Source organism: Equus quagga, chromosome 5 (assembly GCF_021613505.1).
Source record: "Equus quagga isolate Etosha38 chromosome 5, UCLA_HA_Equagga_1.0, whole genome shotgun sequence".
Taxonomy (NCBI): domain Eukaryota; kingdom Metazoa; phylum Chordata; class Mammalia; order Perissodactyla; family Equidae; genus Equus; species Equus quagga.
The window spans coordinates 15,060,370-15,088,127 of NC_060271.1; the positions used below are offsets into that span (position 1 = coordinate 15,060,370).

At 49.4% G+C, this 27,758-nt stretch overlaps 1 protein-coding gene and 1 long non-coding RNA gene across 5 annotated transcripts in view; one reads left to right on the top strand and one right to left on the bottom strand.

Annotated features, from left to right (window-relative positions):
• The window catches only part of CFAP57 (cilia and flagella associated protein 57), a 93,287-nt gene that overhangs the window by 31,845 nt on the left and 33,684 nt on the right, over positions 1–27,758 (bottom strand). For 3 of the 4 annotated variants that reach the window (XM_046662754.1, XM_046662753.1, XM_046662756.1), the window contains 12 exons: positions 25,273–25,485; positions 23,662–23,835; positions 21,991–22,152; positions 17,914–18,069; positions 16,648–16,741; positions 15,844–16,034; positions 12,007–12,180; positions 11,577–11,735; positions 9,001–9,144; positions 4,046–4,162; positions 2,608–2,742; positions 2,382–2,525 (listed from right to left, as the gene is read on the bottom strand). In XM_046662754.1, coding sequence (XP_046518710.1) covers positions 2,382–2,525; positions 2,608–2,742; positions 4,046–4,162; positions 9,001–9,144; positions 11,577–11,735; positions 12,007–12,180; positions 15,844–16,034; positions 16,648–16,741; positions 17,914–18,069; positions 21,991–22,152; positions 23,662–23,835; positions 25,273–25,485 — 1,863 coding nt within the window. Of the gene's footprint in view, positions 1–2,381; positions 2,526–2,607; positions 2,743–4,045; positions 4,163–9,000; positions 9,145–11,576; positions 11,736–12,006; positions 12,181–15,843; positions 16,035–16,647; positions 16,742–17,913; positions 18,070–21,990; positions 22,153–23,661; positions 23,836–25,272; positions 25,486–27,758 lie in introns of those variants that run through there. The other variant, XM_046662755.1, reaches the window with a different exon arrangement.
• Positions 1,867–22,132, top strand: LOC124240082 (uncharacterized). Its single transcript, XR_006888762.1, has 3 exons — positions 1,867–1,952; positions 11,727–12,045; positions 22,014–22,132. It is a non-coding gene; the product is annotated as an uncharacterized LOC124240082 (long non-coding RNA).

The window sequence follows — 27,758 nt, forward strand, 5'->3', positions numbered from 1 at the left end:
CTAGATGTTTGTATTGAATAGCAACTCTTATTTCCTTATCTGCGAGTGTGTTGGAGAATGAGTGGGGGAGGCCCTGCGAGCCTGTTGAACATACAAATGGGACAGTGATCTCATTTTCTGTGTTTTCTACTAAGTTTCTCTCAGACACCATGTCCGCCCCGGCCTTTCTCGGCCTTTTTGAACTGAAGTGCCAGGGCCGTGGTACCTGCAGACACAGCTCCTTACCAAGGCATACCAAGACCTCAGGTGCCCCGGGCCACCAGATGGGGGGTCTGGGATCAGTTGTACTGTCCCATCTCTCATGCCCCCAGCCCACAGGCCCCCGGTCTGTGCTGTGATGGCTTTAGAGGCTCTCCCACTGGATGTTCATTCTTGAAGAAGTCTCTTTCTTGGAAGAAGGGTATTCTGGGCCTGGCCAGTGCCTCATGCTTTACATTAGTTATCTCATTCAAGCCTCGCAGTAACTCGCTGAAGTTGGTGTTCTCTCCCCATTTTACAGATAGGGAAGGCGGCTCCTGGGGAAGTTAAGAAATTTACCCAAGGTCTCCCAGAGTGGCTGAGGCAGGATAAATGGGGTCTGCATTGCGACAGTGTCCACTCCCTTTTCACCTGCCCTGACACCTTGCCTGGCCCTGCCAACACCTCTCCTTCAACTTAAAATCAAAGAAGGAAACCATTTTTTATCATCCAGAACAGTGGTTTTGAAAGTTTTTCATTTAAAAAAATCTTCCAAACAAACTCTTATACAGAGTCCACTGTCATGAGCAAGGAGTCTCCCTGGTTGAGGGGTGGGGACTCAGAGCTCTGCCTCCCGGGTCCCCTCGCCCCCTGCACTTGTCTGGGGCCTGTCTATGGATCCACAGGGCTCCAGAGCACATGAGTTCACAATGTGGCCTGAGGAAACACTCTTTAGGGATTTCCCGTGTTGATGGCTCCCTCTGCCAGCCATCAGAGAGTGGCAGGACTGGGCAGGAGGCCTGCTTGGGTCTCCTCTGCTCCTTCCACCCCAACTTTCACCCTGGCCCAGCAGGAGTGGACATGCACCCTCTAGGAAGTGGGGAGCAAAACAGGAGATGATGCCTGCCCTGCACAGCTCACACTGCCACTTGTACCCTCTGGCTAGCCTGGGGTCCTCACTTTTCTTTGTTCTTCCTTCTTCTGCAGGATTGACACTTGCTTTGGGTGTCTGCTTGGCATGGAGAGAGGGACCCAGCCCCTAGAGGAGCCCTTAGGCCTGTGCTCTGGTGGCAGGGCACAGATGAGAACAATGTCACCAGCTGACGACTGCTCCTGCAGTCCCCCTGGTCCAGGAATTAGATCCATTCCTGTCTCTCGGCCTCTGACTGCTTTCACGGCCCAGGAGCCGGGCAGTGGTTTGATGCGTGGGCCGCTTTGAAGCAGGGGCTGGTTGTAAGATGGCATGAGACCCGCTGTGCCCGTGTCCAGCCTGAATTGCAGTGTGCTCAGCCCAGCTGTATATGGGTTGGCCAAGCTGGGAACTGGTTTATTTCAATCCACCTAGAGCCCATCCCCATTCCAGTATTTGAATTATGGCATTAAAGAAACATGAACATAAAAAGGTATGTGCCTCATAAATGTGATTCTGATGTTCTCTTCTGATATTAACTTACGTTAATTGTCTCAGATGATACTGACACCCAAACAGAAATCTGGCAGGAGAATCCCGCCTGGCAGTCCTGATAATGTGCATAAGTGGAGGCGGCAGTAATGGGGTCAGGAAGGATCCTGGGAGTGGGTGTGGAGAGCTCATTAAACTGGAGTGAGGCCAACTCTTCAGGTGGGTGTGTTAGCGCTGGACCCAAGAGATAAGGGTAGGGACTTGAGGCACCAGAAAAGTCAGAAGAGGCGGTGGGACGGGCGTGTTCAGAGGAGAGACTGCGCCAGCAGGGCCCACATGATGCAGGTAGCAGAATGAAAAGCAGCAAAACAAAGTAAGGGGAAGTATGAGTTGGAAACAGGAGAGGAGGAGGAGAGAGTGACTCGGGGGAGCTAAAGTCCCGTGGACAAAGTCCAGAGGGGACAGGGGTCAATGAGAAGAGTGAGGCAGGAGACAGGAGGGCTTTGGCTAAAGATGGGGCGGAAAAAAAGTATCGGGTGCCTGGTGAAATGAAGTGGGGAGGGAGAAATGAAGGGGCATTGGTGGGGCAGGGGTGAGCATGGAAATGCCTAGAAAACCTTCTTGGCGGGGCTCTGGGCCATGGTCACAGGGGATGAGCTCCAGGAGGTGAGAGGAGAGGAGTCAAAGAGAAAGCTTTAGGGAACGCTAGTGGGTCCCTGGGACATTTGGGGAGCCCTGAGGACGGGCCCTCTCACCCCTGAATGTGTAGCCTCTGCAGGGGCTGCGGGGTGTGTGCAGGTACCTGCATGATGCGGACATAATCGGTGCGGTGCAGCTCGGTCTCCTTGACCACCTTCTTCTTGAGAGTGGCCAGGTTCCTCTCCAGGTGCTCCCGCTGACGGGCATACTCCTGCTGCAGGTCCATGTTCAGCCCTGCGATCTCCACCTGATGGGGCAGAAAGGACTGTCAGGGAGGGAGGGGAGACCCTGTTGAGAGGGCGAGGGCGGGAACGGGAGGCAGGGCTCACCATGTCTGCCCGCTGCACATACTTCTCAAAGAGACCTCGGACCTTCTCCTTCAGCAGCCGGGGTTCCTGGATATACGCCACACAGTTGTGAAGGTCTGTCTTAAACCGCCTGACCAGCGCTTCCAAGTCCCGCTCCTGAAAGCAGAGGCATTGACTTCTAGCACTATAGGGACTGCTAACGGCAGCAGAAAGGGACAAGACTCAGTTGACCACCAGGGGCCATACTGGGCACAGAGACCTAGATGGGCAAACAGCCGAGAGGCGGAGGTACTACAACTGTCATGCACCTGTCCTGGGCTGGGCCCCGGGCCTGAAGGGCTCACATTGTGCTTCATCCTTAGGGGCCACACAAATGGATTCTTTTCTTGGCTCTGGATTCCTCTCAGGACCACAGGCCTTAAAAGATGAAAGGAGGCGTAAGTGGTCGCCCGTACTACCTTCTGAGCCAAGATGGATAGTATTGATTCTTTCTTGTGGTTCCTGGGCCAGGGCTTCCATGTCCCCCTTATCAGCTCATCCAGTGTCATCCTTACTGAGAGCTGCTGTGAGTGGGTAGGGAAAAAGTTACAAAATTGGGCAGACTGGTTCATCTGCAACCTTGAGCTAGGTCTTCCCTCTTCCATCGTGGTTTCTCTATGCCCATCATCCTCTACCCGTGACTGAGTCTTTCCTTTCTCTGTGCTCCCATAGCCCTTTATTCGTATTCCACAATTTTCCATCTTGCACTATAATTATTCTGCACACGCCACAGAGCAGCTATTGACCTCCTCAGTCTGTGACGGGCAGGATCTGTGTCAGTTCACATTTGTAGCTCTGCAGCTTCTGGTATGACCTAGCACAGAGCCCATATTTAATGTGGGGGAGGGAAAAATTCTGTCTGTTTCAATAAACATTACGGAATGCCCTGTGCCCGAGGGTGAGGGTGCTGCCAAGTCCTGCCCGGGACCAGAAGACCTGGTTCCTGATATGGGCTCTGTATGTACCAAGTAGCTGTGCTGGGTGAAGTTTCTTAACCTCTTAATCTCTCTGGCCTCGCTTTCCTTATTTGTTACACAAAGAGACTGGGCTAGATGATCTTTGAGGTCTTCCTAGCCTCGGCACTGTGGTAGTCAAGGCCTTTAACCACTGACTACAAATGACCTCTCTAAGCATGTTTCTTCCTAGGCGAACAAGCCAACACTGTGCACATTCTTATGAACTGGCTTCCCACCCCCTTGATCACTTTACCCAAAGTTGTTTTATCGTCTCAGATGGATTCAGTCACGTAAATTTGCATGGGTCTGAAACCAGGCAGGGTGATGAGCAAGGGAAGATGTGAGTTAAAATGGGAATGTATCTTAGCAATGGGCTGGCTCTGTCTCTTAGAAGCCAGCTGCCTGCTGCAGAGAGATGCCAGATCCCGAATCCAAGAACTGCCAGACTCCGAAACTCCTCGCACCTTCTGTCTCTCTCTGCGCATCTCTTGATCAGTGGCTTTTAATTTCTGCCACAGTTCTGCGATGTGCAGCTCCAGCTGTGTGTTCTGCTTATGGAAACGCTCCAGTTCAGCTTCCATCTAGAGAGAACAAGGGAAGAAAGAATCAAGAGTAAGAAAGTAAGAGAGTGAAACTTATTTGAGACCTGAAGTCTTTCAGGGGGAATGTTTCCCCTCATACCTGGGCATTTCTTTTCTGGTTCCCACCCACGTCCTCTGGAACAAAACCTTTCTTCCTACTCGTTGCCATGCCCAAAGCCCCCACCCCCTTGGCTGATATGTTAACCCAGATCATATGTTTCTACAGCCAGGCTAGGAAATTTTCCCCCTCAGTTTCCCTGTTCCTTCAACCATGCTGATTACCTTCTTTTCTAGAATTCCTTAGAAATTGGTAACTCTCAAGTACCGGAACCTCAACTCTAACCTGAGGCAGGGTCCTGCAAAGGAGCACCTTCCTTGCCTACTTTGTGAAGTTGTATTAGTGAATCTTGACCCTTTGGGCCACAAGTCATCAGAGTTGATTCTAAAGCAGAAAGTTTAGAGGGGCCGGCATGTAGGCATCCCCAGTCAAAGGCACGAAACAGGAAAGAGGAAGCTGAGAAGGAACCTCAGCCTCATCATTCTGTTGAAAAAGTCTTAAGAGGTACAACTGAAGAGAGTGTCCCATCTTCAAAAGAAAAAGAAGAAACCACGAGTGAGCTTCTGAAAGACCGTTATTCATTGTTGCATTTGTCTGAACCAAAGACATGTGAATGACAACTGGATCTTCTGATTAGGGTGACATTAGCTGTAGGTGAGCTCTCAGTTGACCTAATTTTTGCCAAAAGCAAAAGGGTGATGTGTGATTTACACACTAAATCTGGGGGACACTGGTATTCCTGTTAATAGAGAGGCCTGTGGACTCTTTGAGGGGAATGGAAGGGTTTACTCTGTTTTCATGGCTGAGTGGAGTAGTCCTGGTAGTGCATCCCAGGCCCTCTGGTCTGATTTCAAGGCTCTTGGCCACCTTCTGGGGTACCAGGAGGCTCTAATGAGCCACAACCACGTTCTGGACGTGAAAGGGCAGCTTGTAGAAGAATGTTATTCTCATTGTTGGGAGCATTTTGTACAGACAGAGCCGCCCTTTGACTGAATGCCTGGCATAAAGGCGGCACTCAATACATATTCATATCAATGAATGAATGCATGGCAAGGGTAGAAGGCAGAGGGTGCACAGGGTGGGAAGCAAGGAGGGCCTGAAACAGCTGCCTTCTGAGATGAACGTGCAATGCTGGGAGAGCTATGTAAAGCCACCTCATGGAGGACACACTGTGAGTGTGAGTATCTGCACAGCTAAAGAAGGAATGTTGGAAAGGGCGGGCTAGCCGTCGTAGGTGTAGGGATGCAGAACTGATTAAGAGGTAGCTTCTGTCTTCAAGAAGCCTCAGCTCTAGAGGGACAACAGAAGTAAACCGGAAGCTAAGGTGGAACAGGACAAACCCTGACTGCGGTTGAGGTAGAAGGCCCTGTGTGTGCACAGAGGTGAGGTGGTGGCACCCAGAGAAAGGACGCTCAGTCAGGTTTTGTAGGAGGAATAGGCATTAGAGGACAAAACGGGGAAGGAGAATTCCAGGCAGAGAGAACAGCTATGCACAGGAGGACCAGAGGCCTTGGCAGCCTGGTGCAACTCTGCAGGCTACAAGTGGTCCAGGGTGGCAGCAGGAGGGGTGCATGGGAGGAAGACGGAGAGGGGCTGGAGAGGTCAGCTGAGCTGGGTCATGCAGGGCGCAAGGGCAAGGGCTTGAATGGTGAGAAGTTCAGCGTTTGTCCTGGCCAGATGTTTAAACCAGTAGGAAGTTTGGCCTTTATCCCCAAAGCTCAGGGAGCCACTGACGTGTTTTACCCAAAGACTGGCACAATCTGTTTTATGCCTTGGAAGTCCTGATGTGGAGGGTCTACTGGAGAGAGCAAGACTGGAGCCAGGCAGAACAGTCAGCAGGCTCCCGCTGTGGCCCAGGAGAGGTGATGTTCTCCTAGAACAAGGAAATGGCAGCTGGAAGAGAGAAACGGGCTTCTCCAAGGTCATGTCTGAGTGCCTGCAGCTGGCTGTGCCTCTTTCTCTACAGTCTTAAAGTCAGCAATGACAGATTAGGTCGGAAAGGTGATACAGGCAAAGCCCAAACCATGCTGAGAATAAAACTAATCTATTTCAGGGGGGAGGGAGGAGGGCGGAAGGGGTGATAGGGCACATGTGTACGGTGACAGATGGTAATTAGTCTCCGGGTGGTAAACACGATGTAGTCTACCCAGAAACTGAAATAGAATGATGTACACCTGAAATGTATATGTGTTATAAATCAATGTTACCTCAAAAAAAAAATCTATTTCATAGAAAAATGGTGAAATATGTCAAATTTGGGTAGCTGGCCGGACAGGCAGGAGACTAGCCTAGGATGTGAGAACAAGCATCCATTTCCTGGTGTGGAAATGCCATCTACTTTGCCATGTGTTATTCATTGCATTCGGTGATTCTCAATGCGGGGAGCAGGGGAGAGGTATTTTATCCCTTAGGGACATCTGGCAACATCTGGAGACATTTTTGGTTGTTACATCTTGGGGAGGGGGAGGGTGGCTACTGGCACCTAGTAAGTAGAGACCAGGGATGCTGCTAAACATCCTACAATGCACAGGACAGCCCCATAGCAAAGAATTATCCAGCGCGAAATGTTAACAGTGCTGAGGTTGAGAAACTCTGCACTAGATGAATAAATTAAAGAGTGTGAAGTAAAATGACAAGGTTCTGGAAACTTCTCCCCTAGGAAGGAGATAGTCATGTCTCATCAAAGAGAAGCTGGAACAGTGGAGGTCTCCGAATCAGGGAAGTATCACGTTTCCATCCACAGAGGTCTCAGCTCTACAAATGAGCCGAGGGCTTATGGCTTCCTTCTCGTAGGAATAGTAACTTCACGGGAGATCCGCCATGGGTGGGCCAAACGTGGCTCTGACCCCCAGAGGAAGCCCTAAGGTCAGAGGCCCCTGGGGGAGGAATCAGGCCCAGATATGAGCCCTGGCAGCAACTGGCATGGGGTGGGGATGGGGGTAGGAGGGGCTCTGTTTGAATCACCCCCAAGGTGCAGGTGAATTCTCTGCTGAGGACCAATGCCATGGCCCAGTTACTGACAGGAAAGTGAATAACCTCCCTGGTGTGTTGGGGTGGAAAGAACTGACCCAACCTTAAATCCAGTTGACAAATATGTCAAATGAGGAGGGAGAAATGCGGCAGTGAATTCAGGGGCCTGCGGCACGATGACTTTCCAGGCAGGTGGGGCCTCTGCTCTTTCTCTCTTCTTCTTGGGCTGCCATTTTTGGGCCTGAAGTCATTCAAGAATGGCAGCAGGTCGAGAGGAGGCAGCTCTGTGATCAGCTGGGAACATCCTTCCTTATCCCAGAGGCTAGGGAGAAAGTCACTGCCACAAGGACATAGCCTTTCTGCCCCCCAGCCCCCAGCCCTGGACTGATCCCACCACCTGGCTTCTTTACTGCCGTCTAGAAGCAGTAGAGAAAAGGCTTTTGCTTTTCCCCACCATAGCTCTTGCGTATCCCGTTCTAGTTGGGCCATCAACACTCTCTGATGCCTTTTTATTTGTTATCCTTGCTCAGCACAATTAGAGAAAATGGAGGCGGAGCAGGAAGCTATTTTGGATAGGGAGATCAGGGAAGGCTTCCTTGAAGAGGTGACATGTGAGCTGAGACCTGAAAGATGGGAAGAAGCCAGTTACGTGAAGATCTGGGAGCCTTCTGGGCAGAAGGAGCAGCAAAGGTCCTGATATGGGAAAAGCTGGGCTTGTTCTGGGAACTGTGAGAGAGGCTGCGGGCTGGAGCAGGGGGAGGGAGCCTGGAGACGAGGCTGGAGAGGCAGGGCCTCATGGTCTCAGCACCGAGTGTGGATTTTATTCTAGGTGGGATGGGATACCACTGGGGGTTTGCTGTGGCCTCTATATGGAGACCAGGTTGGAGGCTGGAGTTAAGTCTAGATGAGAGATGACAGAGGCCTGGACCAGGGTGATGGCAGCAGAGGGGAAGGGGGGCTGGATCTGAGGTATCGTTTGGAAATCCATCAGATAGGCTTGGTGACGAGTGGGTATAGGAGTCACGGGAAGGTAAAAATGGAGAGGAGTGCTCCGTGTCTGCCGTGGGCACCTGGCGCTGCCACTGACTGAGGGACGGGCAAGGGGTGCAGGTGGAAGTCAGGCATTCAGCTCTCTCTGCCCAGGGAGCGGAGGCTGACAGGTAAAGCTGTCATGACGAAATGCAGTGAGTATGGGACAGAGGGGCCAAAGGGGGAACACCTGTACTTCACTGGACTCTCCGCAGCTCTTGTCCATCTCGTCTAATCTCACTTCTGATCTCACTCCTCTCTACCTTTATCCTGTTTGCTCCCCAGAACACACACAATTATGCCACCCTCCCGCTCGAGAGCCTTTGATGACTTCCCATTCTTTACCAGGTTTACTCCAAACATGAAACGCCTTGCCTAGGGCCCCAACCAACATTTCCAGGCTGAGAAAAACTGTTGACTGGGAGGGGTGTGCTTTCTTGTGCACCAGGCTGGTGGCTGGGTACACAACGCCCCCTGGTGGCTGAAGGCCCAACAGCCGAGGTTTCCCTTTGAGGGTCCAGAGCAGCACACCAAGGCGCCTGTAGGGCCAAAGTCCACCCCAAGGGCCCGCAGCAGATCCCAAAGCTTTTCACTTTTGCACAGCTGAGCCCCTGGTTGGGCCTTCCCTGTGGCATCCTCTGTGGAATGGAGGCTGCACACACCCTGGGAGCAGGGAGGGGCTGTGAGGGGAGCCTCATTCCATTCCCCCCAGGCCAGCCATGGAGAGTCAGGGAAGGGGCAGCGGGTATCAGAGGCCAGGGTGTCACAGATGGCTTCTCACCTCTTGTATTTGTTCCTTCATCACCTTGATCTCATTCTCTCGAGGTTCTATTTGCTTCTTCAGCTCCTTTATTTTGTAGTCGAGCACAAACTTGAATTTCTCTAGTTCTTGATTTTTCTTTTTCAGGTCATAGATTCGCTTCTCCTGTGGGTGAGACGAGAGAGAAGTGAGAGAGCTATCAGGAGGCCCTGGGACATGGAGTCCCTTCAGGAAAAGAACATAAATCCTGTGACCTCCTGCTTGAGGAGGCCACAGATGCTCTCCCCGCTGGGGGTACAAAGGCTGGCTCTCTCACGGGCTGCAGCACTGGCTGCTTGCTTCTGCACCAGGACTTGGTTCATTCACTCACTCACTCATATATAGAGAGTGGCCCATTCTGTTTTCCAAAGCTTGCCTCGATGGCATCTCTTGTCCCACATGCTCTTCTTCAATGTGACTTATGCTTCTCTGCCAGGACGTACGACCTAACTTCCTCCTCTTGCATCTGGCTGGACTGGTGGTTTGCTTGTAACCCGGAGAACGCAGCTCAAGTGATGCTGTGTGGCTCCCCAGGTTAGCTCAGAAAAGGCCAAGCAGCTTTCACCCAGCTATCTTGGGACACGTGGTCTCGGGGAGGCTGTCAGTTATGTAAGAAGTCCCAGAACGCTGAGACCTCCAGGCTGGAGAGCATGTTTGGTTTCTGGTCGAGAGTAACAGGTGAGCCCAGCCTCCCAGCCATCCTGGCCAAGGGCTGGACATGTGACTGAAGAAGCCCGTGGCTGCTGATCTTCCAGCCCCCAGCGGCTTGAGTCACCCTTGACAGAGGCCCAGCTAGGCGCCAGACACTGGGGACAAAGACAAGCCATCCTGTCGTACCCTGTTCAAATTCCAAACCCACAGACTCTGTGAGCATAATGAAACAGTTGTTTTCCACCACTAAGTTTTGGGGTAATTTGTTGCAAGGCAACAGCAATTAGAATGTAGGTCTATCCATCTGCCAAACATTTACCGCATGAAGACCTTTCACCAAGGTCTGGGATTCCAAATGTAAATACAATACAGTCCCTGTCCTTAAGGAGAAAACACTAGCTGGGAAAGCAGATGTGTCAACAAATGTCACCCTACACTGTGACAGGTGTTGTAAAAGAGGAGGGCACAGAAAGCGGAGTATGTATTGAGGGTCTGAGAATAACTTGTGTGAGTGTAAGGTGGTGGCTCATGGTGGAAGTGTGAAATGAGGCTGGAGGGGAGCGGGGCAGGGAGGCAAGGGTCTTACATGTTGGGTTAAAGGATTTAGAATTTATCCAGGAGGCCAGGATCTGGCAAACTACAGCCCTAGGGTCAAATCTGACCTGTTGCCTGTTTCTGTAACGTCTTATTGGAACACAGCCACTCCCATGCATTTATGTATTATCTAAGGCTGATTTTACACTACACCGGCAGAAATGAGTAGTTGTGACAGAGACCATACTGCCTGCAAAGACTAAAATATTTACTACCTCGACTTCACACAAAAAAGTCTGCTGACCCCTGCCACAGGCAATGGGGAGCTATAAGAGAATTTTAAGTGGGAGAGTGACATAATTACAGAGTATGGTGGCAGGGAGCGGGGGAGGAAGCGGGTAGGGAGGCCCTGAGACCCATCAGGAGACGGCTGCAATTTTCTAGGACAGGAGGTCTTAACCTCTCTTGTCCAAACCTCCCTTTGAGAATCTGGAGAGCTTTGGACCTTTCCTACAAAAGAATGTGCAGACACATACACAAACATGCACACGCAGGAACTTCTCGTTTCATCCTTATCAGACTCCCTGAGGAGCCCCATTTCACAGGTGAGAAAGCAAAGGCTAAGGGAAACTGCCCAAGGTCCTGTGACCGGCACACGGAAGAGCCTGTGCTGGAACCTAGTGAACCAGTGCTGAAGCCCACATTCTCACCCGCTGGAGAACTCTGCCGATGAAGGCAGTAGTGGCAGAGGTGATGGAGAAGAGGGCACGGAGCCTGGACTTGCTCAAGAGGATCATATGAAAATCTGGATACTGAGGTGGTTTGCCTCACAAAATGTGACGTGCCTGTCTTTTAAGTGTTTTGTGGGAAAGGCATCCTGAAATGTGATACCAGCTTTCTGGGGTATGGGAAGTTATAGGGCCAACCACAGGGGAGTTCCTCCCTGATCAGGGGGATGGTGGGGCCAATGGGGTAGGTGAACAGCCCCCAGTCCACGGGGATGGTCACTCTAGGATGCCTGGAGCGGTGGAGAGTAGGGCCTTGCAGTCAGCCGATTCAGGTTCCCATGCCACCTCTGTCACCTATAAACTGTATGACCTTGAGTGAGGTACTTAACCTCTGGGACTCAGTTTCCTGAGTGATAAAACTGGGTTGCTCATGGCTCCCTGGGTTGTTGGGAGAACTGAATGTGATGCGTTTATAGCAATGAGCCCAGTGCCAAAGCATACAGCAGGCACTTCACTGACCGCTCATCCCCCATCAAATTAAACAAATGTGATCCAAGAAGCCAGGTACCCTCTCCCTCTTGAGCTTTGTCCTCCTTGTCTGGGTCCATCAAGGCAGCCGAGGGAGGACAGAAGACGAGCCCTTACCTTATCTTGAATCGTCTCATCTCTTTCCTGGATCTCCCGCTTGAGGCTCAGGATGTCCTTCTCCAGGGACTTAATGACTCCTTGCAGCTTCACCTGCTCTCCCTTCAGGCTCTCAATGTCATTGGTTCGCTCTTCAATCTCCTTCTGCAGGCTGCTGAACTAAAGATACAAAGAGCAACAACAAGGACCACCAGAATCTTTGAACTCATCTCCACTCGTCCTGACGGTCTGTAAATTTAAAGAGCTCCCCATCAGAATTTGGGACAGTTCAGGAGTTTCCCAGGCCAAACGGGATGATGCACTATTCTGTCCCATAAGATCCTGTCCCACAGCCTTGAGTGAGGATGGACTGTCTTCATCAAGAGGCTCTAGAGAGAGGACAAGTGGCCCCTTGTCCACTCCCGGGGCCTCTCAGGAAACAGCACGATACCTTCTTCCTCATGATGCCCGTTTCTCCTTTGAGCCGCAGGTTTGACTCTTTTTCATCCCGAAGCTTTTTCTCATACTTGGTTTTGATATCTTGGATTTCTCGGTCTTCATCTTCTTCAATTTGTTTCTTGGTCTCCTCAAACTCCCGCAGCTGCTGCCTGACATCTTCCTGCGCCTGGCTCAGACAGAGGAGAGTGTGTGGTTGGGGGAGACAGGGCACATGACACCTTTGTGCTAAGAGGGCCTGGGACGGGAAGAGCGTATGAGGCTTACCAAGGAGAATGGGAGACCAAGTGTTATTCCAGAAACAGAAACCAAGGCCATGGGTCTCTTGATCCTTCCACTTTCTTCCTGTCTGTCCTTTTGCCTTCCCTTCTTTCTTCACACTGACACCCACGCTCCCTCTATCCTTCCTTCACTCAACTTGTGACAGTTATAATTGTATATTTATTTGTGAAATTACTTGATAGTCCCTCCCATTAGATGTAAGTTCCTCGAGGGCAGAAGCCCTATTATGCCCACCATTGCCCTCCCAGTGTACAACACACACTGGTGCACAGCAGGTACTCAGTAAATATCTGAATGAATGAGCGCATCTTTGATTCTGCCCTCCCTCTCCTTAATCCTATCACTCCTGCCCTTTTCACCTCTCACAGGGTTCTCAAACCCATCCACTTCTCTTTATGCCTCTACCACTGCCCAGGCCGCCGTCATCTCTGGCTTGACAGCTGTCTCAGTCTCCTAACTGGCCTCCTGCCCCCGTCTTGCTTCCCTCTAGTCCATTCCTATTCTCTAGGCAAGGGGAGCTCTCTAAATCATACACCTGATGGTGCCACTCCCAACTTAAAAGCCTTGCATGGCTCACATTTGTCTTCAGGATAGAGTCCAGACTCTCGAGCTGGGTCCACAAGGTTCCACATGAGTTAGCTCTGGCTAACTCTCCGGCCTCAGACATCACTCCTACCGCAATCTCTCGCCAGAGCAAACTAACTTCAGTTCCCCAAATGCGCATGTTCCTCAGCTGCTGGGCCCTGGCGCACGCTCTGCCTCTGCTTTCAGCCCTCTTCCTGTGGCTCTCCCCTGGTCTTCCTTCAGCTCTTCGCTCAGCTATCACTTCCGGTGGGAGGCCTGTATGTGTGCTGTCACGTTAAGTTATACTGTAATTGCCTGTTTGACAGATTCCTCCACTGGCAGGGGAGCTCTTTGATGGCAAGACCACATCTCTCTGCTCACCACTGTCACTACCCAGCACAGTATCTAGTACATAATTGGTGCAGAATGAGTAAAAGCCTAGAGCTCAGACGCTGGCAGTGGAGTGTGGGAAGTGACTAGGGCATGACTCCCCTTTGCTTACTTCCACTAAGTGGAGGAAATTTTAGATTAGGTCAGGATCAATCGCTTTCCTCTCATACTGACCCTGGCATTCTCCTAGGCTGCATGTATGCCCCCTGGACTGAGTGCTTTGGGGGTTAAAAGAGACGAGATAGTTTTAAAACTGAGCTCAACAGCCTCCTGAGAAACACTTCTCTCTTTCCCCATCACTGGGCACCAGACCCTTGCTAGACAGAAGCCTGGCAAGGTCTGCTCTATCGGCAGGCTAGAGTGGCCTGCAGACCCTTGCTCTTGGTCTGGTAGATGTTGCTAAAAGGTAAAAGAAGCCTAGCCAGGTTAGGAGGATGGCATGCCAGGTGGAAGCCACCTAGGAAAGCTCTGAGTTGAAATCTATTGACCCAAAAGAAGAAATGCATTGTAATCCCTGTGGGAGGTCCTGGGAGGAAGACCAGGCTCTCTCCCCTCTGGTAGATTCATTATCCCTAAAGGCAGAGCTTGGATCAGCTCACTGGATGTCAACAAACATTTCTGGAGCATCTGGAACATGCTGGCCCTGTGCTGGGTGTTGAGAATCAGTGACAAGCGAGACACAGTCCCTACCCTGGAGAAGCTCCCTGGGAGGAAGAGGAGAAGTAAACGCATGATGTCACTGTGTAAGCCATGTGGAAGAGAGGAGTCTGGGGGCCCTGAGAACACAGAGGAAGGTGCTCAGCCCTGTGGGAGGGGAGAGGAGTTAGGGAAGAATTCCTCCAGGAGTTGGCTCTTGTTCTGAGTCCTTAAGGATGGGTACAAGTGGCCAGGGGAAGAGGGATGATCCTGAGCAGAGGCGCAGAGGTTGTGTGGGAAACTCTTGCTGCTCCACATTGTTGGATGTGAGGGAGCTGGACAGGAGCAGGTGGAAATGGGGCTGGGGAGGTGGGCAGGGACCAGTCAGGGTGCTTTGTGCAAGCGTGGAAATGCCTCGGGCTCAGGTGAGGGTAGAATTCCCTTATCTCCCACTGCCCTGTGTCAGGGCTCAGCCTGCTCCGAGGCTCCTGCTGTCAGGAGACCTCCACTCTGTCCTCACTGTGATTATCCCCCACTGCGTGGATACCTGCCCAGTTCACAGAGGACTTCCGGGTGCTGACTCACGGTCTTCCTTGCCATGATCGGGAGTGGTTCCAGAGGATCCTATAATGTCTCCTGGTGCCTTGACCTTTAATCTCCACTCTGCTTCAGCCACCCTCTCCCAGGCCCATGCCCTGGAATGGTGCCACCTGTGAAGTCTTAAAATGCAGGCCCTGCCCTTTGAGCACAGGCGATTTCTCTGCTGGACCCAGATATGCCAGCCCAGCTCTCAGCCTCACCACGTCCCCCGGTCCTGTCTTGATTCTTCCACTCTCTTCCAGGCTCTTGGTTCTTTACTGACCCCTCTCTGGCCTGGACCCAGTGGCTAGTCACCAGAAGACCTTTATTTTTCTGTGGCACTACTTAGTAAACCACGGCTATGCATCAGGGCTGCTGTGTGTCTTCCTCACACACAGACCTACTTGCTGTGGGAAAGCGCACAGCCTGGAGGATTAATGCCACCAGAACGCATGTCTCAACCTCAGCTGGGCCCTCAGCTGCATGCCTGCCAGTCCCCTTCCTGGTCACTTCCTTCGTCATTCCCTTCAAAGATCACTCCACACCTTCATGACTCCTGTCCCCCACCATCTGCTGCAATTTCACACAGAAGAGGCGGCCATCTGGCCTCTTCCAACCTCGTCTTCATCTTGGGAAACTAGATATTCTAGCAACCCAAACAGCTGGAACATTCTGTAACTTTGCTCTGCCTGGATGCCCTTCCCTCTTGCACCTCCCCGTCTCCTGTCAATTCCAACTTACATTCCTCCTGGAACTCATTAACTCCTGCAAGCCTTCCCTGACCTCGCAGGCCAGGGCAGTGCCTTTGTCAGCATTCTCCTACTGTCCTGTGTCTGCCTCTGTGGGTATCATGAGTGTCTGTCTATGTGACCGCCTCCCTTGCCTGACTGAGAACCAGGCCAGTGTGCTATTTCTCCTGACCACTCAGCACCAGGCTGGTAAACCAATAAGACACTGTGTGTGCTTGTTAAATCAGTGAGGGAGTGATTTCATCTTATAAGACAGAGGAAGTTGCTAACGGGTTTCAGGCAACCACCTTCCCCATCCTTCAGGGCCCTTGTTCCTCTCCAGGTTCTATAAGCTTCTTCTAGGGAGCTCTCCCAGTTCTTACGGCTTGAAGGTACAGTAAGGATACAACCATAGGCATGAACTTAGTCTATCCAAGGAATTTCAGTCTCGAGAACTGAGCACCTCCCAGCTGACTGAGTCCCCTTGTCCACAGAGAAACAAATGCATAAACAGTGTAGAACAAGGCTGAAGGAAACACCTGCCGGAGGGAAAGGGGTCAAGCGAGGGTGCCCACAGTGCTCTGGGCCGTTCGCAGGCCAGGCCTGCAGGATGGCACCGTGAAAGGGGGCAGATCTTGGCTTCCTGGGAGTACCTCTTCCAGAAGGGTAGTTTTCTCCTGCAGTTTGGCCTCGTAAAACTCAGTCAGCTCCTCCAGGGCCTGGCTCCTGGTCTCATCATTGTCCCGAAGCTGTTTCTCATATTCCTCCTGCATCCTCTGGGACTTGAGCTGCAGCTCCTGGTACTTCTCATATTCTAGGAGCAACTTTTGGTTGTTGCAACATTCTGGAGAGAAGCAAGGAAGGGATTTAAGGTGGCACAGCGGCACCAACCTCAGGGACACCCAGGGGCCTTAGGTGCTTTTCTACCCCCTCCACCACCAGCTAGAGCATCTGCCTCCAAACCCAAGATTCAAATGCCTGCCCATCTTTCTCACTAGGCCCCCACTCTATTGTCTCGTTGGGCAGCCAAACTCCCTCCCTTTGCCCTCTAGGCAGAAAGGTTTCCAAGAAAGTACAGAGGGGTGCTTGGGGCTTCAGGGCCAAGAAGAATGTCCTGAGTGTGCAAAACAGGTACTAGTAGCCCCATTTTATGAAGAGTCAACTGAGGCTTGGTGTGGTTAGGTGACTGTCTGGAGCACACAGCAAGGACACGGTGGATCTGGGGCCCAAGGCAGCTCCAAACCCACAATGCTGTGTCTCCTACTGGCATGCAGTAGGGGTTTAAGACATGTTTAATGAATGAGTAAATATACCGGAGTACAAAGCACAGGGACTTCCAGGGGACACATGCAGCCTGCTTACAGACAAAGCCATATTACCTGTGCCATATCACCTAGGTCTGGCGGACTGTCAGACTTCTGCCCCTCCCTAACCACGCGGCCTCTGTGAGGACTCACCCAGGTCCTGCAGTTCCCGGCTCTGCTTTTCCAGGAGGTCATCCACGCGTTCACGATGCAACACATCCTGCTTGTCTTTCTCTGTTCTTAAAACCTAAAACACAGACTCAGACGCTCTCATTTCTATACATCTGCTGAAAGCACCACTAGGGCAAGACCATATTTTACAAGTGCCATCCTCCTTCACTCCCAAACGTGTCTGAAGCCCTTATTTTGCACCAAGCCCTGTCGTATGAGCAAGAAGCAAGCTCTCACATTTTATTTACATTACATTCTGCTCTGAAAGTTCTGTGCTGTCTCTCTTTATATCCTTCCACGAAATGGGTCTCGTCAATGATGAGTTCAGTTCTGGACACACAGCAAATGGATTTTTGGCTTGAAAAATTAAGGATTCACTTGAATCCTCTGTTGTCTGTACACTGTTGCCAACTAAATCCTTGGCTATGTCAATGCATTGGCTTCCAAGAAGCTATTTTCCTTAATCAATCAGGAAAGCTCCTTGCAGGCAGGGGAGGGGCCATCCCCAGGACCTAACTTTGTGCTTAGCTTACAAACGGCACCAAATCAATGTTTTCGGATTAAATGAATGAAATAATAAAACTAATAGCCAGGGTTTTTTTTTTTTTTTTTTTTTTTAGTCAAACTCTCTGCCTCGTGTGAGTCAGGAGATAGCATAAAAAAACAAATATCCTTTGAGCAAAAAATTGTGGGGTTTGGATGGAGGGCCAGTCAGATTTGCGCAGAACAAAGGAATTATTCTGGGAGGGCCCTGGACCAAACCTAACAATAGGAAGACCATTTGGACTAGTTTTATTTAACCTACTGACAACCCAGAGATCAATCTTCCGCTAGCTCTTCCCTTTCTATACTTTGTTTTTCTTGTTTCCTTTCCATTTCATCTTTGTCTTGATAATAAAAGTAACATATTCTCATTGTAGAGAATTTAGAAATTACAGAAAAGTATAAAGAATAAAATTTGAGTTATCCATAATGCCAACCTCCAGAGATAATCACACTGTTAGCTATTTCCTTGAAAATTGTTCTGTGTGTATTTATTTTACCTAATTAATATCATTCACTATAGACAGTTTTATATTCTGCTTTTTCCCACTTAGCACTTTGTTGTAAGCATTTCTGACGTTATCAGCTATGTTTTAAAATCGCATGTTATCGTATATCTTATTGTTTGAGTGTATGCTGGTTCCATCTTGAGTAAATAGGAAATTTCTTGTGATCTGTGGCTATTGGTTCAGTCTCTCAACAGACCTGATTTTTTGTTTTCAAGGACTCCATTTCCTGGATGAACTTGTCTGTTAGCTCCTTAATCTTCTCCGAATAGTTCATATCCTTTAGTCGAAGTTGATACTCGTTCTCCATCTTTAATTCTTCCACACGAGTCTTCAGCTCCAACATAACCTGGGCCTTTAGGAGAAGGACACCAGAATCAAGAACATTCACATGGGGGTGAATCGGACTATTTAAACCTGTGCCCTTGAGCTCTCTGAGACCTGCAGCTCTGCTTAGCCTCCAACTCATGTGTCTCAACCAGAACTCATCACTTTTTCCCCACAAGACTCATAGACTAAAAACTAGGAGACATACAAGCTTTTTCCTCTAACTTCACAACATATATTCAGTGAGCCCTACTGCATGCCAGGCATTATGCTAATAACTCTCTCATCTCCTTCATATATGCGTAACCATCACCTGCTCAATGAGGTCTACTTGGACCACACTCTTTGATCCTGCTACGCTCTCCTTCCCATTCCCAGCACCACTGACCCCCCCCTTACTCTGCTCTACTTTTAATTGTTTCCTTAGACCTTGTGCTTTCTAGTATATTATATAATTTACTTATTTTGCTTATTGTCTTTTGTCTTCTTCCCCCATTAGAATTTAAGTTCCAAGAAGGCTGAGGTCTTTGTTGGTTTTGGTTGCTGATGTATCCCAAGTACCTAGAACAGTACCTGATACACGGTAGGCACTCAAAAAATGTTTGTTGAACCATGATTCCTGCCCCCATGGAAGTTATAATCTTTGGAGGCAGCTAAATAAACATATCATTACAAATTGTGATGAGTGCCCAAAGCCGGGTGGTTCCCAGGACTGTCAATTTGTCCCTCTCGATGTTTGTGATGCCTCTTTTGGCATATTATTACTTTAATTTAGGTCCTAACTCTTCCTGCCTTGCTGGTCCTTACATATAGTGTCTTCTTACTCCAATCTACTGTATTCACCGATGCTGATGTTTTCAAAAAATACTGTGATACGCATACCACTCATTTCCTAAAAAAGTTAATGTTGATGACAGAGTGGGTGAGAACACAGGTGTTTTCTTCTTGCTCGCCTATGATTCCTCCCTACACATCCTTATCTCACCTTTTCTGGTCTGTCTCCCCTGCTGCCCGTGGCTGAATCGAGAACAAGGAACGTTTTATATCATTTCTGCATTCCTGGCCTGAAGACTAGTGTAGTCCTGGTACACAGGAAGTACCGAGATGAGGGATGAACACAAGTTGCATGTGCCAAGTCAGGAGGGTAAGAGCGAGGATGCCTGGTCAGCGTACCATCTGTCATTTGGTGTGGGTGGGAGGCAGAGGGAGAAGAGGCTGAGACAGGGTCAGACCATCAAGGTTCTTGCAGGCCAAGCTAAGAAATTAGGATTCTATCCTAGAGGGCCTCCTCTGAAGGTACGCCTCACCTAACCTGATTAAGCTGATTTGGGCTTTAGAAAGACCTCTCTGATGGCAATGTCCAACATGGGCTAGATTAGAGAAGGACTGATGGCAAGTAGGGGGAGGAATTAGTTGGGAGGGGACCACATAATCCAGATAGGGGATGGTAAGGGCCTGTAGGGAGGTGGGGTGGGAGAGCAGAGAGGAATGAAAAGATTCGAGAGAGAGATTTTAGTGAACGTGGTGACTGCCTGGGTGTAGGGTGAAGTTGAGAGGACCATGGATGGAGACTGTCTCCCCAGCCAGATTGTTCCCTGTGGGTTGCACTTGGCCTGTCTTGCTTCAATACTTTATCCCTGGAGCCTATCACAGGACCAGCAACATAGTCAGTACTAAAAAAATAATTATCAGATGAATAAGGGATGCTGGGGGTCTTCTGTGGACTAGTGGAATATATGTATTGGTGGGAATGATAAATGTATTGGTTTTTGACATGTTGCGTTGGAGACACTTGCTCATCATCCTTCCTCAATTCATTCTCCACATTGCTGTAGATTAGTCTGTCCATGATGGAAATCGATCGACTCATTCCATAACTTAATGGGTCCTTCATCTAAAACATGGTGTAAAAGGCCCCTCACGATCTCCATTTCTCTCTCCAGCCTGTCTCTCTGGTGCACCTTCCATTCTTCAGTCCAACCTAGCTAGGAGCATCTTTCCCAAAGCAACCTCTCTCTTCTGTCTGCACACGCTCATTCCTCAGTGTGGAACGCCCTTTCCCATTTGTTCCGGAAGGCTCTGTGCAAGGCTCACTTCCTCTGGCGCCACCCGGCCTGGGTCAGGTCTCTTCCCCTGTGCCCCCACAGCATCACTCCTTCATAACACCCATTATTCCCTTTTTGATTTTACCCACACATCCTCCCACGCTATAAGCTAAAGGACCCTCTATGTCTCATTTCTGTAATCCCAGACCTGAGTACAGTGTCTGGCACCTAGCAGACCCTTCTGTAAATACTAATTGGATGAATGAATAAGTGAATGACTGAATGAGTGTGTAAATCATGGTCTGAGAGATAGTTACAAAGAATGTCAGAGAATATAAAGGAAAAAAAGAGAGCTGGGAATTCTGGCAAATGTGAGAAAGAGCCAGGGAGGGAGCCGGGAGCCTAGGAGGAATACTCTGAGAGGCTTACAGGGAATAATGGGTGTGGTCTCAGATGCTGAGAGAGAAGGGAGTTTCAAGAAGCGAGCAGTACATACACTAGGCAATCCAGCTTGGCAGCAGTTCTGTCAGGCCCAGCTGGGGGCTGCGGTCAGGAGGCAGCCCAGACACCTGAGGCTTTTGGTGCAGACTGGTGTCTCCCATTTGGTCTCTCCCCCTACCCTCTGGGAGGAAGAGAGAAGAAAACAGAGAGAAGAAGGAAGAGGAGGAGACATATTTGCCTGCCTGCAGCAGGTCAGACCTTAACTCTCACAGGTTCTCCCTCACTCTTTCCTCCCACTTTGCCTTTCCCGCAGAAACTTCCAAGCAGCTCTAGAAGGGAGCTCTGGGACACGCCAGGGACCTAACATCTTGCTTTCAGGCTGTTTTGGCATTGCTGTTCTGATGGCTGGACTTCTCTCTATCCCCCACTTGACTCTGAGTTTCCTGATCACAGGGCCCAGGCTTGTCTTTTCACACACGCATCCCTAGTGCCTAGTAAACAGTAGGTATTCAATAAATGCACTTTGGATGCTGGATGAACAGCAATGAGTACATAGCCTTGGGATTCCTCTGTGAGCCTCGTGGGTTTGCCATCCACTCATCTTCTCCCTTAGGGAGTGTGGTACAGAGGTAGGCGCTCACAGTTCTGCAAAATGCATCTTTACAGAATGTTACTGCATTAAGAGAAGGGAAGGCCCTTCTGTTAGTGATGAAGAGAGCAGGCTCCAGAATAAATCTGGATCAGAACTCTGGTCCTACTACTTACTAGCTCTGTGACTTTGGACACATCATTCAACCTCTCCAAACTCACTTCTTGAAATATGGGAGAATAAGAGTATCTTCTTCATAAAGATGTTGTGACATTTAAATGAAAAAAAAAATACTTATAAAGTAATTAGCATCATGCTTGGTTCTTGGCAGACCTAAAAAATTTTTGGTTATTTTTCTATTATTGTTTATTATTAAGAGGATCGGGTTTCAGGAATGTTTCCTAAATACCTCTTTTTTTCCTTTAAAAAAGGAAGGCTCCACTAGCAGTTATTAAGTTTCACAGGTACAACTGGCATATTCACTTTGTCCATTCAATTTTATAAATATTTATTGATTGTCTTCCACGTGCCTAGCATGTGCTGGAAACTGTTGGTCACACAAGAGAATTGTATATCATGGTTCCTGCTCTCAAACAGGAGGAGAAGGAAAGCCAGCTCACAGGCTCAAGGTGCAGCACAGTGTAAGTCAAGATGATCGTGTGGCAGAACAGGCGGGGTGAGGAGGAAACAGAATCAAGCGGCAGCGAGGAGGACAGCGTGGTGGTGTGGGTGGAGAATGTTCAGGGAGCCGCGGGAGTCTGCGCTGGGCACTGGGTGCAGCCAGGCTCTAGGGGCCTCAAATGCCAGTCCGAGGAGTTTGGAGGCAGTCTGGTAAGGAATTTCCAGGTCCCCCTTCATTAGATCTGACTCTTACCTTCTCTTCCATGTCTGTTTTAGTAACAAGCACCTCTTCGGCAAAGCCCACCTCCCTCTCTCGCTTGATTCCCCGACCATCCTTATCAAAGACCTTCCAGGTGAACAGGCAGCCGTCCTCAGCAGCGGTCAGGAGGAACTGGTCATCAAAGGTGAGCAATACCTGAAGAGAAAAAGACGGTGGAGAGGAGGCTTTCTGAGGCCATGGATGACCAGGACTGAGCCAGCTCTTGTGCACGTCCTCCCTCCATGCGAGCCTGGGCGCAGCCTTATGGGGAGGAAGACTCCATCCTAAGTAAGAACGAGACAGGAGCCCTCATGGACTTCTGTTACGGAATAAAAGAAGCAAGGCTATGTCTATGTTCTCTGTGGATTTGGAATCTTAAGAGTCAATTATTACCTAGATTATATAAAGAACTCTCAAAACTCAACAGAAAAACCCCAATCAATCCAACTAGAAAGTGGGCAAAAGATAAGAAAACATCTCACCAAAGAAGGTATACAGATGGCAAATAAGCACATGAAAAGATGTTCAGCATTATTAGCCATTAGGAAATGCAAATTAAAACTATGACAAGAGGAGTGAGGTCAGCATCACGGTACTGTGAGATGCTCCTCTTGTCTCTCCCCTTCAAGCCACAGCTAGTAAAATCTCCATAACTCAACAGCGATTCCCCCGCCCAACACACCAGGACTGTGGAGAAATCCACACATCGGCACATCTGAAGGGGCGTGGATTGGAACACACAGAGGAGGTGGAACCGGGGGAACAGCAGAGGCCGCGCCAGCCATCTCAGCCTCCAAGCCATGGTCCCAGGGAGCCTGATAGCAGCAGCAGAGGTGGCGCATATGACTCTGCCCTGCGGCCACAGGGAATTGTGTGACAGAGGTGGCAGGGCCTGCAGCCCTTGTCCTTCCAGTTGTGGCAATGCTCATGACTCTGGCCCCGCTGCCTGCAGTGGTGGCGCATGTGAACCTGGGTCCCCCATCAGCCCCCTCCCCCTGCTGCGGCAGTAGTGCCCCTGACCTATGCGACCACAGGTGTTGGTGTTGTTCAAATTGGAATGAGAGAGGGGAGGAGAGACCTTTTCCCAGTGCCTGTTCTTCAGTTTTACATGGAAATGTAAACACGGACACTACTTTTTCAGAAGGGAGAGGGGAGGGACAATTTACAAATGTGTGCTGTGTTACCACTCGCAAGGGAAGCCCTTTTGTACCCTCAGGGAGGGGCAGGGGCTATCTCCTGGGCTAGAACTCCTTTTAGTCCAGGGCACTTCTGGGAGGAGGAGGAGGAGAGCTGTGAGCCACCAGCAGCCAAGGCTCACAGCAGCTAGGAGACGAGTGCACTGGCCCTAGTAAAGGAGATGGGGGTGGAGGCTACAGCACCTCTCAAATGGCCCATTATTATGCATAATATCATGGTGAACAACCTTATACATAAATCTTTAGGTGTATCTCTGATTACTGCCTAGGATAAATTCCTTGGAGTAATTTAAACAAAGAATATTAATAGCCAATAAATGTCTATGGAATGGATGGCTGGATGAATCAATAAGGAGAGCAAAGAGGTTGGGAGGTTGAAGGGATGAAGAAGGGATATGGAGGGCAGGATCAAGCAGATCCACGAGAGCTACTTCTGGGACTGGGACCCGAGGAGAGGCTCCCCTCTCACCTTGGTGACAGGACCAGCGTGAGCCTGGTACTCATTGAATTCTTTCTGCAAAGGCAGAGGGTACTTCATCGCACGAATGGTTCCCAGGGAGGTGCCCACAAATATCATGCGCCCGGAATGCGAGATGGCAATGGCTGTGTAGGTGACGTCAAATGCTGATGTCTCTCGAAGGACCTGGAACACACACAGCTCTGTTCAGGGTGAGAGGCTAAGCCACATCCCCCGTGTCCCCATGTCATTCTCGTCTTCTACTCTAATAGCAATATTAGGGCAAGTTCTGTATTTTCAAAATGTGTTCTTTATAGCATCTGACATAGTGCCTAGCACATAAAAGGCACAAACGAAATATTTCTTGGCTGCTTGATTGATGCATAAACAGTTATGGGGTTAGAAATAACGCTAATAAAAGGAAACCTTCAAATGGTACCTACTATGTGCAAAACACTGTTCTATGGCTTTTACATGTTGTAACTCATTCAATCCTCACAAAACTCCTTTGAAGTAGTTCCTGTTCCCCTATTTTAAAGATGATGAAGCAGAGCCTCAGAAATGGTAAGTAATTTGCCTCAACTCACACACCTAGTAAGTGGCAGTCAGGTCCTGAGTCCCTACTATTGACTTCTCTGCCACTGTGCATCTCAAACCAAGCATGGGATGGGGATCATAAATTTATTCAGCAAAAAGTTATTAATGTCTATTATATAAACAAAGCTATACCATCAGGGGACTCATTCGTTCCTTGACTCATTAATTCATCCATCCACCCATCCCTCCATCCACCCACCAAACATTTACTGGACATTTGCTGTGGCCATGCAGTATACCAACTAGCAGGGTTCTCAAGAGGAGTGAACCATGGCCCTGTTGTAAAGAGTTTTGTTCTGGTGCAGCCCTGTAAAAGCCACCACAGAATTAGGACTAAGCTACTTGGGAGCACAGTGAAGAGATACCCTCCTCTCACTGGGCTCCACTCAACGGGAAACCTGCCTCAGGTCAGTTTGCTGCCATGGTCTCTCTGCACTTTCCTAGGCACCAGCACCATGAGAGTGACAGGCACTAAAGACAAGCTAGAGAAGCCACTGAAGATCAGCCATTGCTGGGCTCCCGGAGGAAGACACAGACACATTTGTATGAAATGTCCTTGCTGAGCTCTTCTCTCCTCCCTCAACTATTTCGAACCAAATGGGATAATCCTAAAATTTCACAGTTTGGGGATTTCAAAAGAATACAGTGGCAGACCTAAGTGACAGCAATAACTATAGTTCTGTTTTTACCCCCTGGAAAGCAAGTGCAGATTGAGGATAAGAATGAAGTTTAGAGAGGCTGCTGACCTCCATGCCTGGAGGGTGGAAGAGAAGTTACACACACCAAGCAAAACAGAAATGGAAATGGACCCCACAATTGAACCCCGTTGGGTAGGGCATAGGGCAGGGAACTCTGAAAGTAATAGTATCTGAGCTGACCCAAAAGGAATGAGGAGCCAGGTGTCAAGCCATGAAGAAAGGACCCCGTCTCACAGGCCCTCTTTCATCATACTGTCTGCTGTACGCATGAGGGGCTGTCTTCTGCAGATGTGTACAGCAGCCCAGAGGCAGGACAGGACAGACTCACCGAAGAATCTGCAATCTCCTTGAGAGTCTGGTCCGATCCAACAGCAAAGATAATTTTGGCATCAGGGGAGATGGTAACAGAGTTGTAGCTGCAGGACTTCAGCACACATTCTGTCTCTCTCTTTCCTGTGGACAAGTTCCATTCATACACAGCACCGTCTGTGCCACAGGAAATCAGCTTGCTGTCATCCGCATTCCACACAATGGAACGAATCTACAGGGGACGAAGACACAGCCAGTTAGGAGTACACACTCAGCCACACTCTCTCACACGCAGACACCCCACCATGGAAAAGGAGGATGAACTCCTCACATGTCCCACTAGACTGAGGCAGAATGTCCTTTCCTGGTACACGCACTTCAGTAAGCACAAAACACAGCTTCCTGGGAATTTTAACATTCTGTTTTCCAAGATCCTTGCAAAATATCGAAGATGACACTCCTATTTCCTTTCCACTTTATGAATGTAGAGAATGAATCACAGTAGTTCCTATAATGCTACAACGAATCAATTATTGCCATGTTTTTAAAAAAGCTTTTATTGTGAAAGAACTATACATTCACAGGAAATTGCAAAATTAGCACAGAGAGAGGGGACTCCCAGAATGGCAGAGTAAGGACCTCAGCTGACCTTCCCCCCAACAAAACAAGTTAACTGTTAAAAATCATAAAAACAATTATTTAAAATCCCTGGAAACTGTCTTAAGGGCATACAGCAAATGTAGAAACACTCATTCAAGAAAATCTACTCAATCTCAGTAAGAGGCTGTGGCATTTGAGCCATGAATTGCTCTTTACCCTCCTCAGCTCCAGAAACGTTGTTCCTGTGCACTCTGGGCAGGTGTGGCCAAGAGATGGGGCTCCCTCTCTCCCCTCGCTCTCAGTCTTTGGCTACGGTTTCACCCTGGGAAGGTCAGACAGCTGGTATTTCTTATCTCCACCCAGAATCTCTATTCCAGGCAGGCATGGCCAAGAGGACCTGGTCTCCCTTCCCCCAGCCAGTCCCCACTCGTTGGTGGAAGCTCTACTCCAAGCACAGAAGGCTGAGAATACTGGTGGCCCAATTGTCCCTGCCCCAGCTTGCTCTAGGGTGGAGGTCCCACAGCATGAGGGGAGAGCTGAAGAGGCCAGGGGCTTCCACCCTGCTTTCTCCTGCAAGTGCCACTCACAGAGTAGGGATGTCACTCCTGGAAAAGAAGGTCCCTACCCCCAGCTCTCGTGCAGTAGAGCAGGGGTTCTTTCCAGGAGAAAGTCAGGCCATAGGACAAAGAGCTCTACAGCTCTGCTTGAGGTGACTGACTTTATTTGGAACAGAGCATGGAGAAGTCCATCCTATAGGCATTGTCTACAACAATGGAGATCTTGGTGGAGAGCAATTAAGAGAAGGCTGGACTCCAAGATATAAGCAAAACAGCAGAGCAGAATTTTAATAGAGAGAACAAGCGAAAGAGACAGTCAAGAAGAACGCTTCTGGGGTCATGGACAACTCTGGGGGTTGGGAAGGCTGTGTGCACGTGCTAGGCTGCATCCACACAGAAAGAGTCAGAGCAGGATACAGGGAAAACTTGAAAGTGTCTCCTAAGCTGCACAAGAGCCCATTAACACAGGGCAGACGTGTCACTGGCTCTGGGGGTTTCAACACAACGTCTCACCAAACGCTAACTTAATAAGCTCCTCTGACCCAGGGGCATCTCCCAGGAAGTCAGGCTTAGAAATAAAACCACACTTACTCTGGGCAGCCTCGGAGGCTGTGTGCATGCCTAAGGCTGCCCCCTCTCAGGTACAATCAGAGAGGGAACCTCTAAAGTACTAGTCTCTAGCTGAACATGGGGCAAAAAACAAACTCCATGAACTGTGATCGCAGCCTCCAAGCCATACACAAATGTAACAGTAAAGGGTAAAAATCCAACTGGCTAAGAGGGCTTAAGCACAATCTATGACTAACAAGCGGCTTGGATCAACCCAGGGGCAACCACTAGGTAGCCAGGCTACAACATCAAAAAAGGAAAAAATCTGAGCACAGACATCAGAGGCTGTACACTGAAGGGGAAGAAAGACTTCTTGGAATAGCTCAGCCAAGTCACTAAACAGAAGAACAACCAAACAGCAACATTCTAGCCTTTCCCCCTTTCCACATTTACAGCTCCCTTCTCCATTAGTGAGAGACTTGGCTCCCTTTATCATCAATATACTTGCTTATTTTCTCAATCTCCTTATAAGCAACCAACCTCCTGTCCCACTGGCCACATCTTTGGGTATTTCCATGACTCCAAGGTCAGGCACATTCTTACCTACCTCCTCAGCCCCATCTCCACCCCTTAAATTGCATTTCCTAATTGTTTGTTACTATTATGTAAAAATACACTTGAAAAAATACAGTGACCTTATTTCCAACAATATTCCTAGATTCACTAAGTTTTTTTTTTAAAGATTTTATTTTTTCCTTTTTCTCCCCAAAGCCCCCCAGTACATAGTTGTATATTCTTG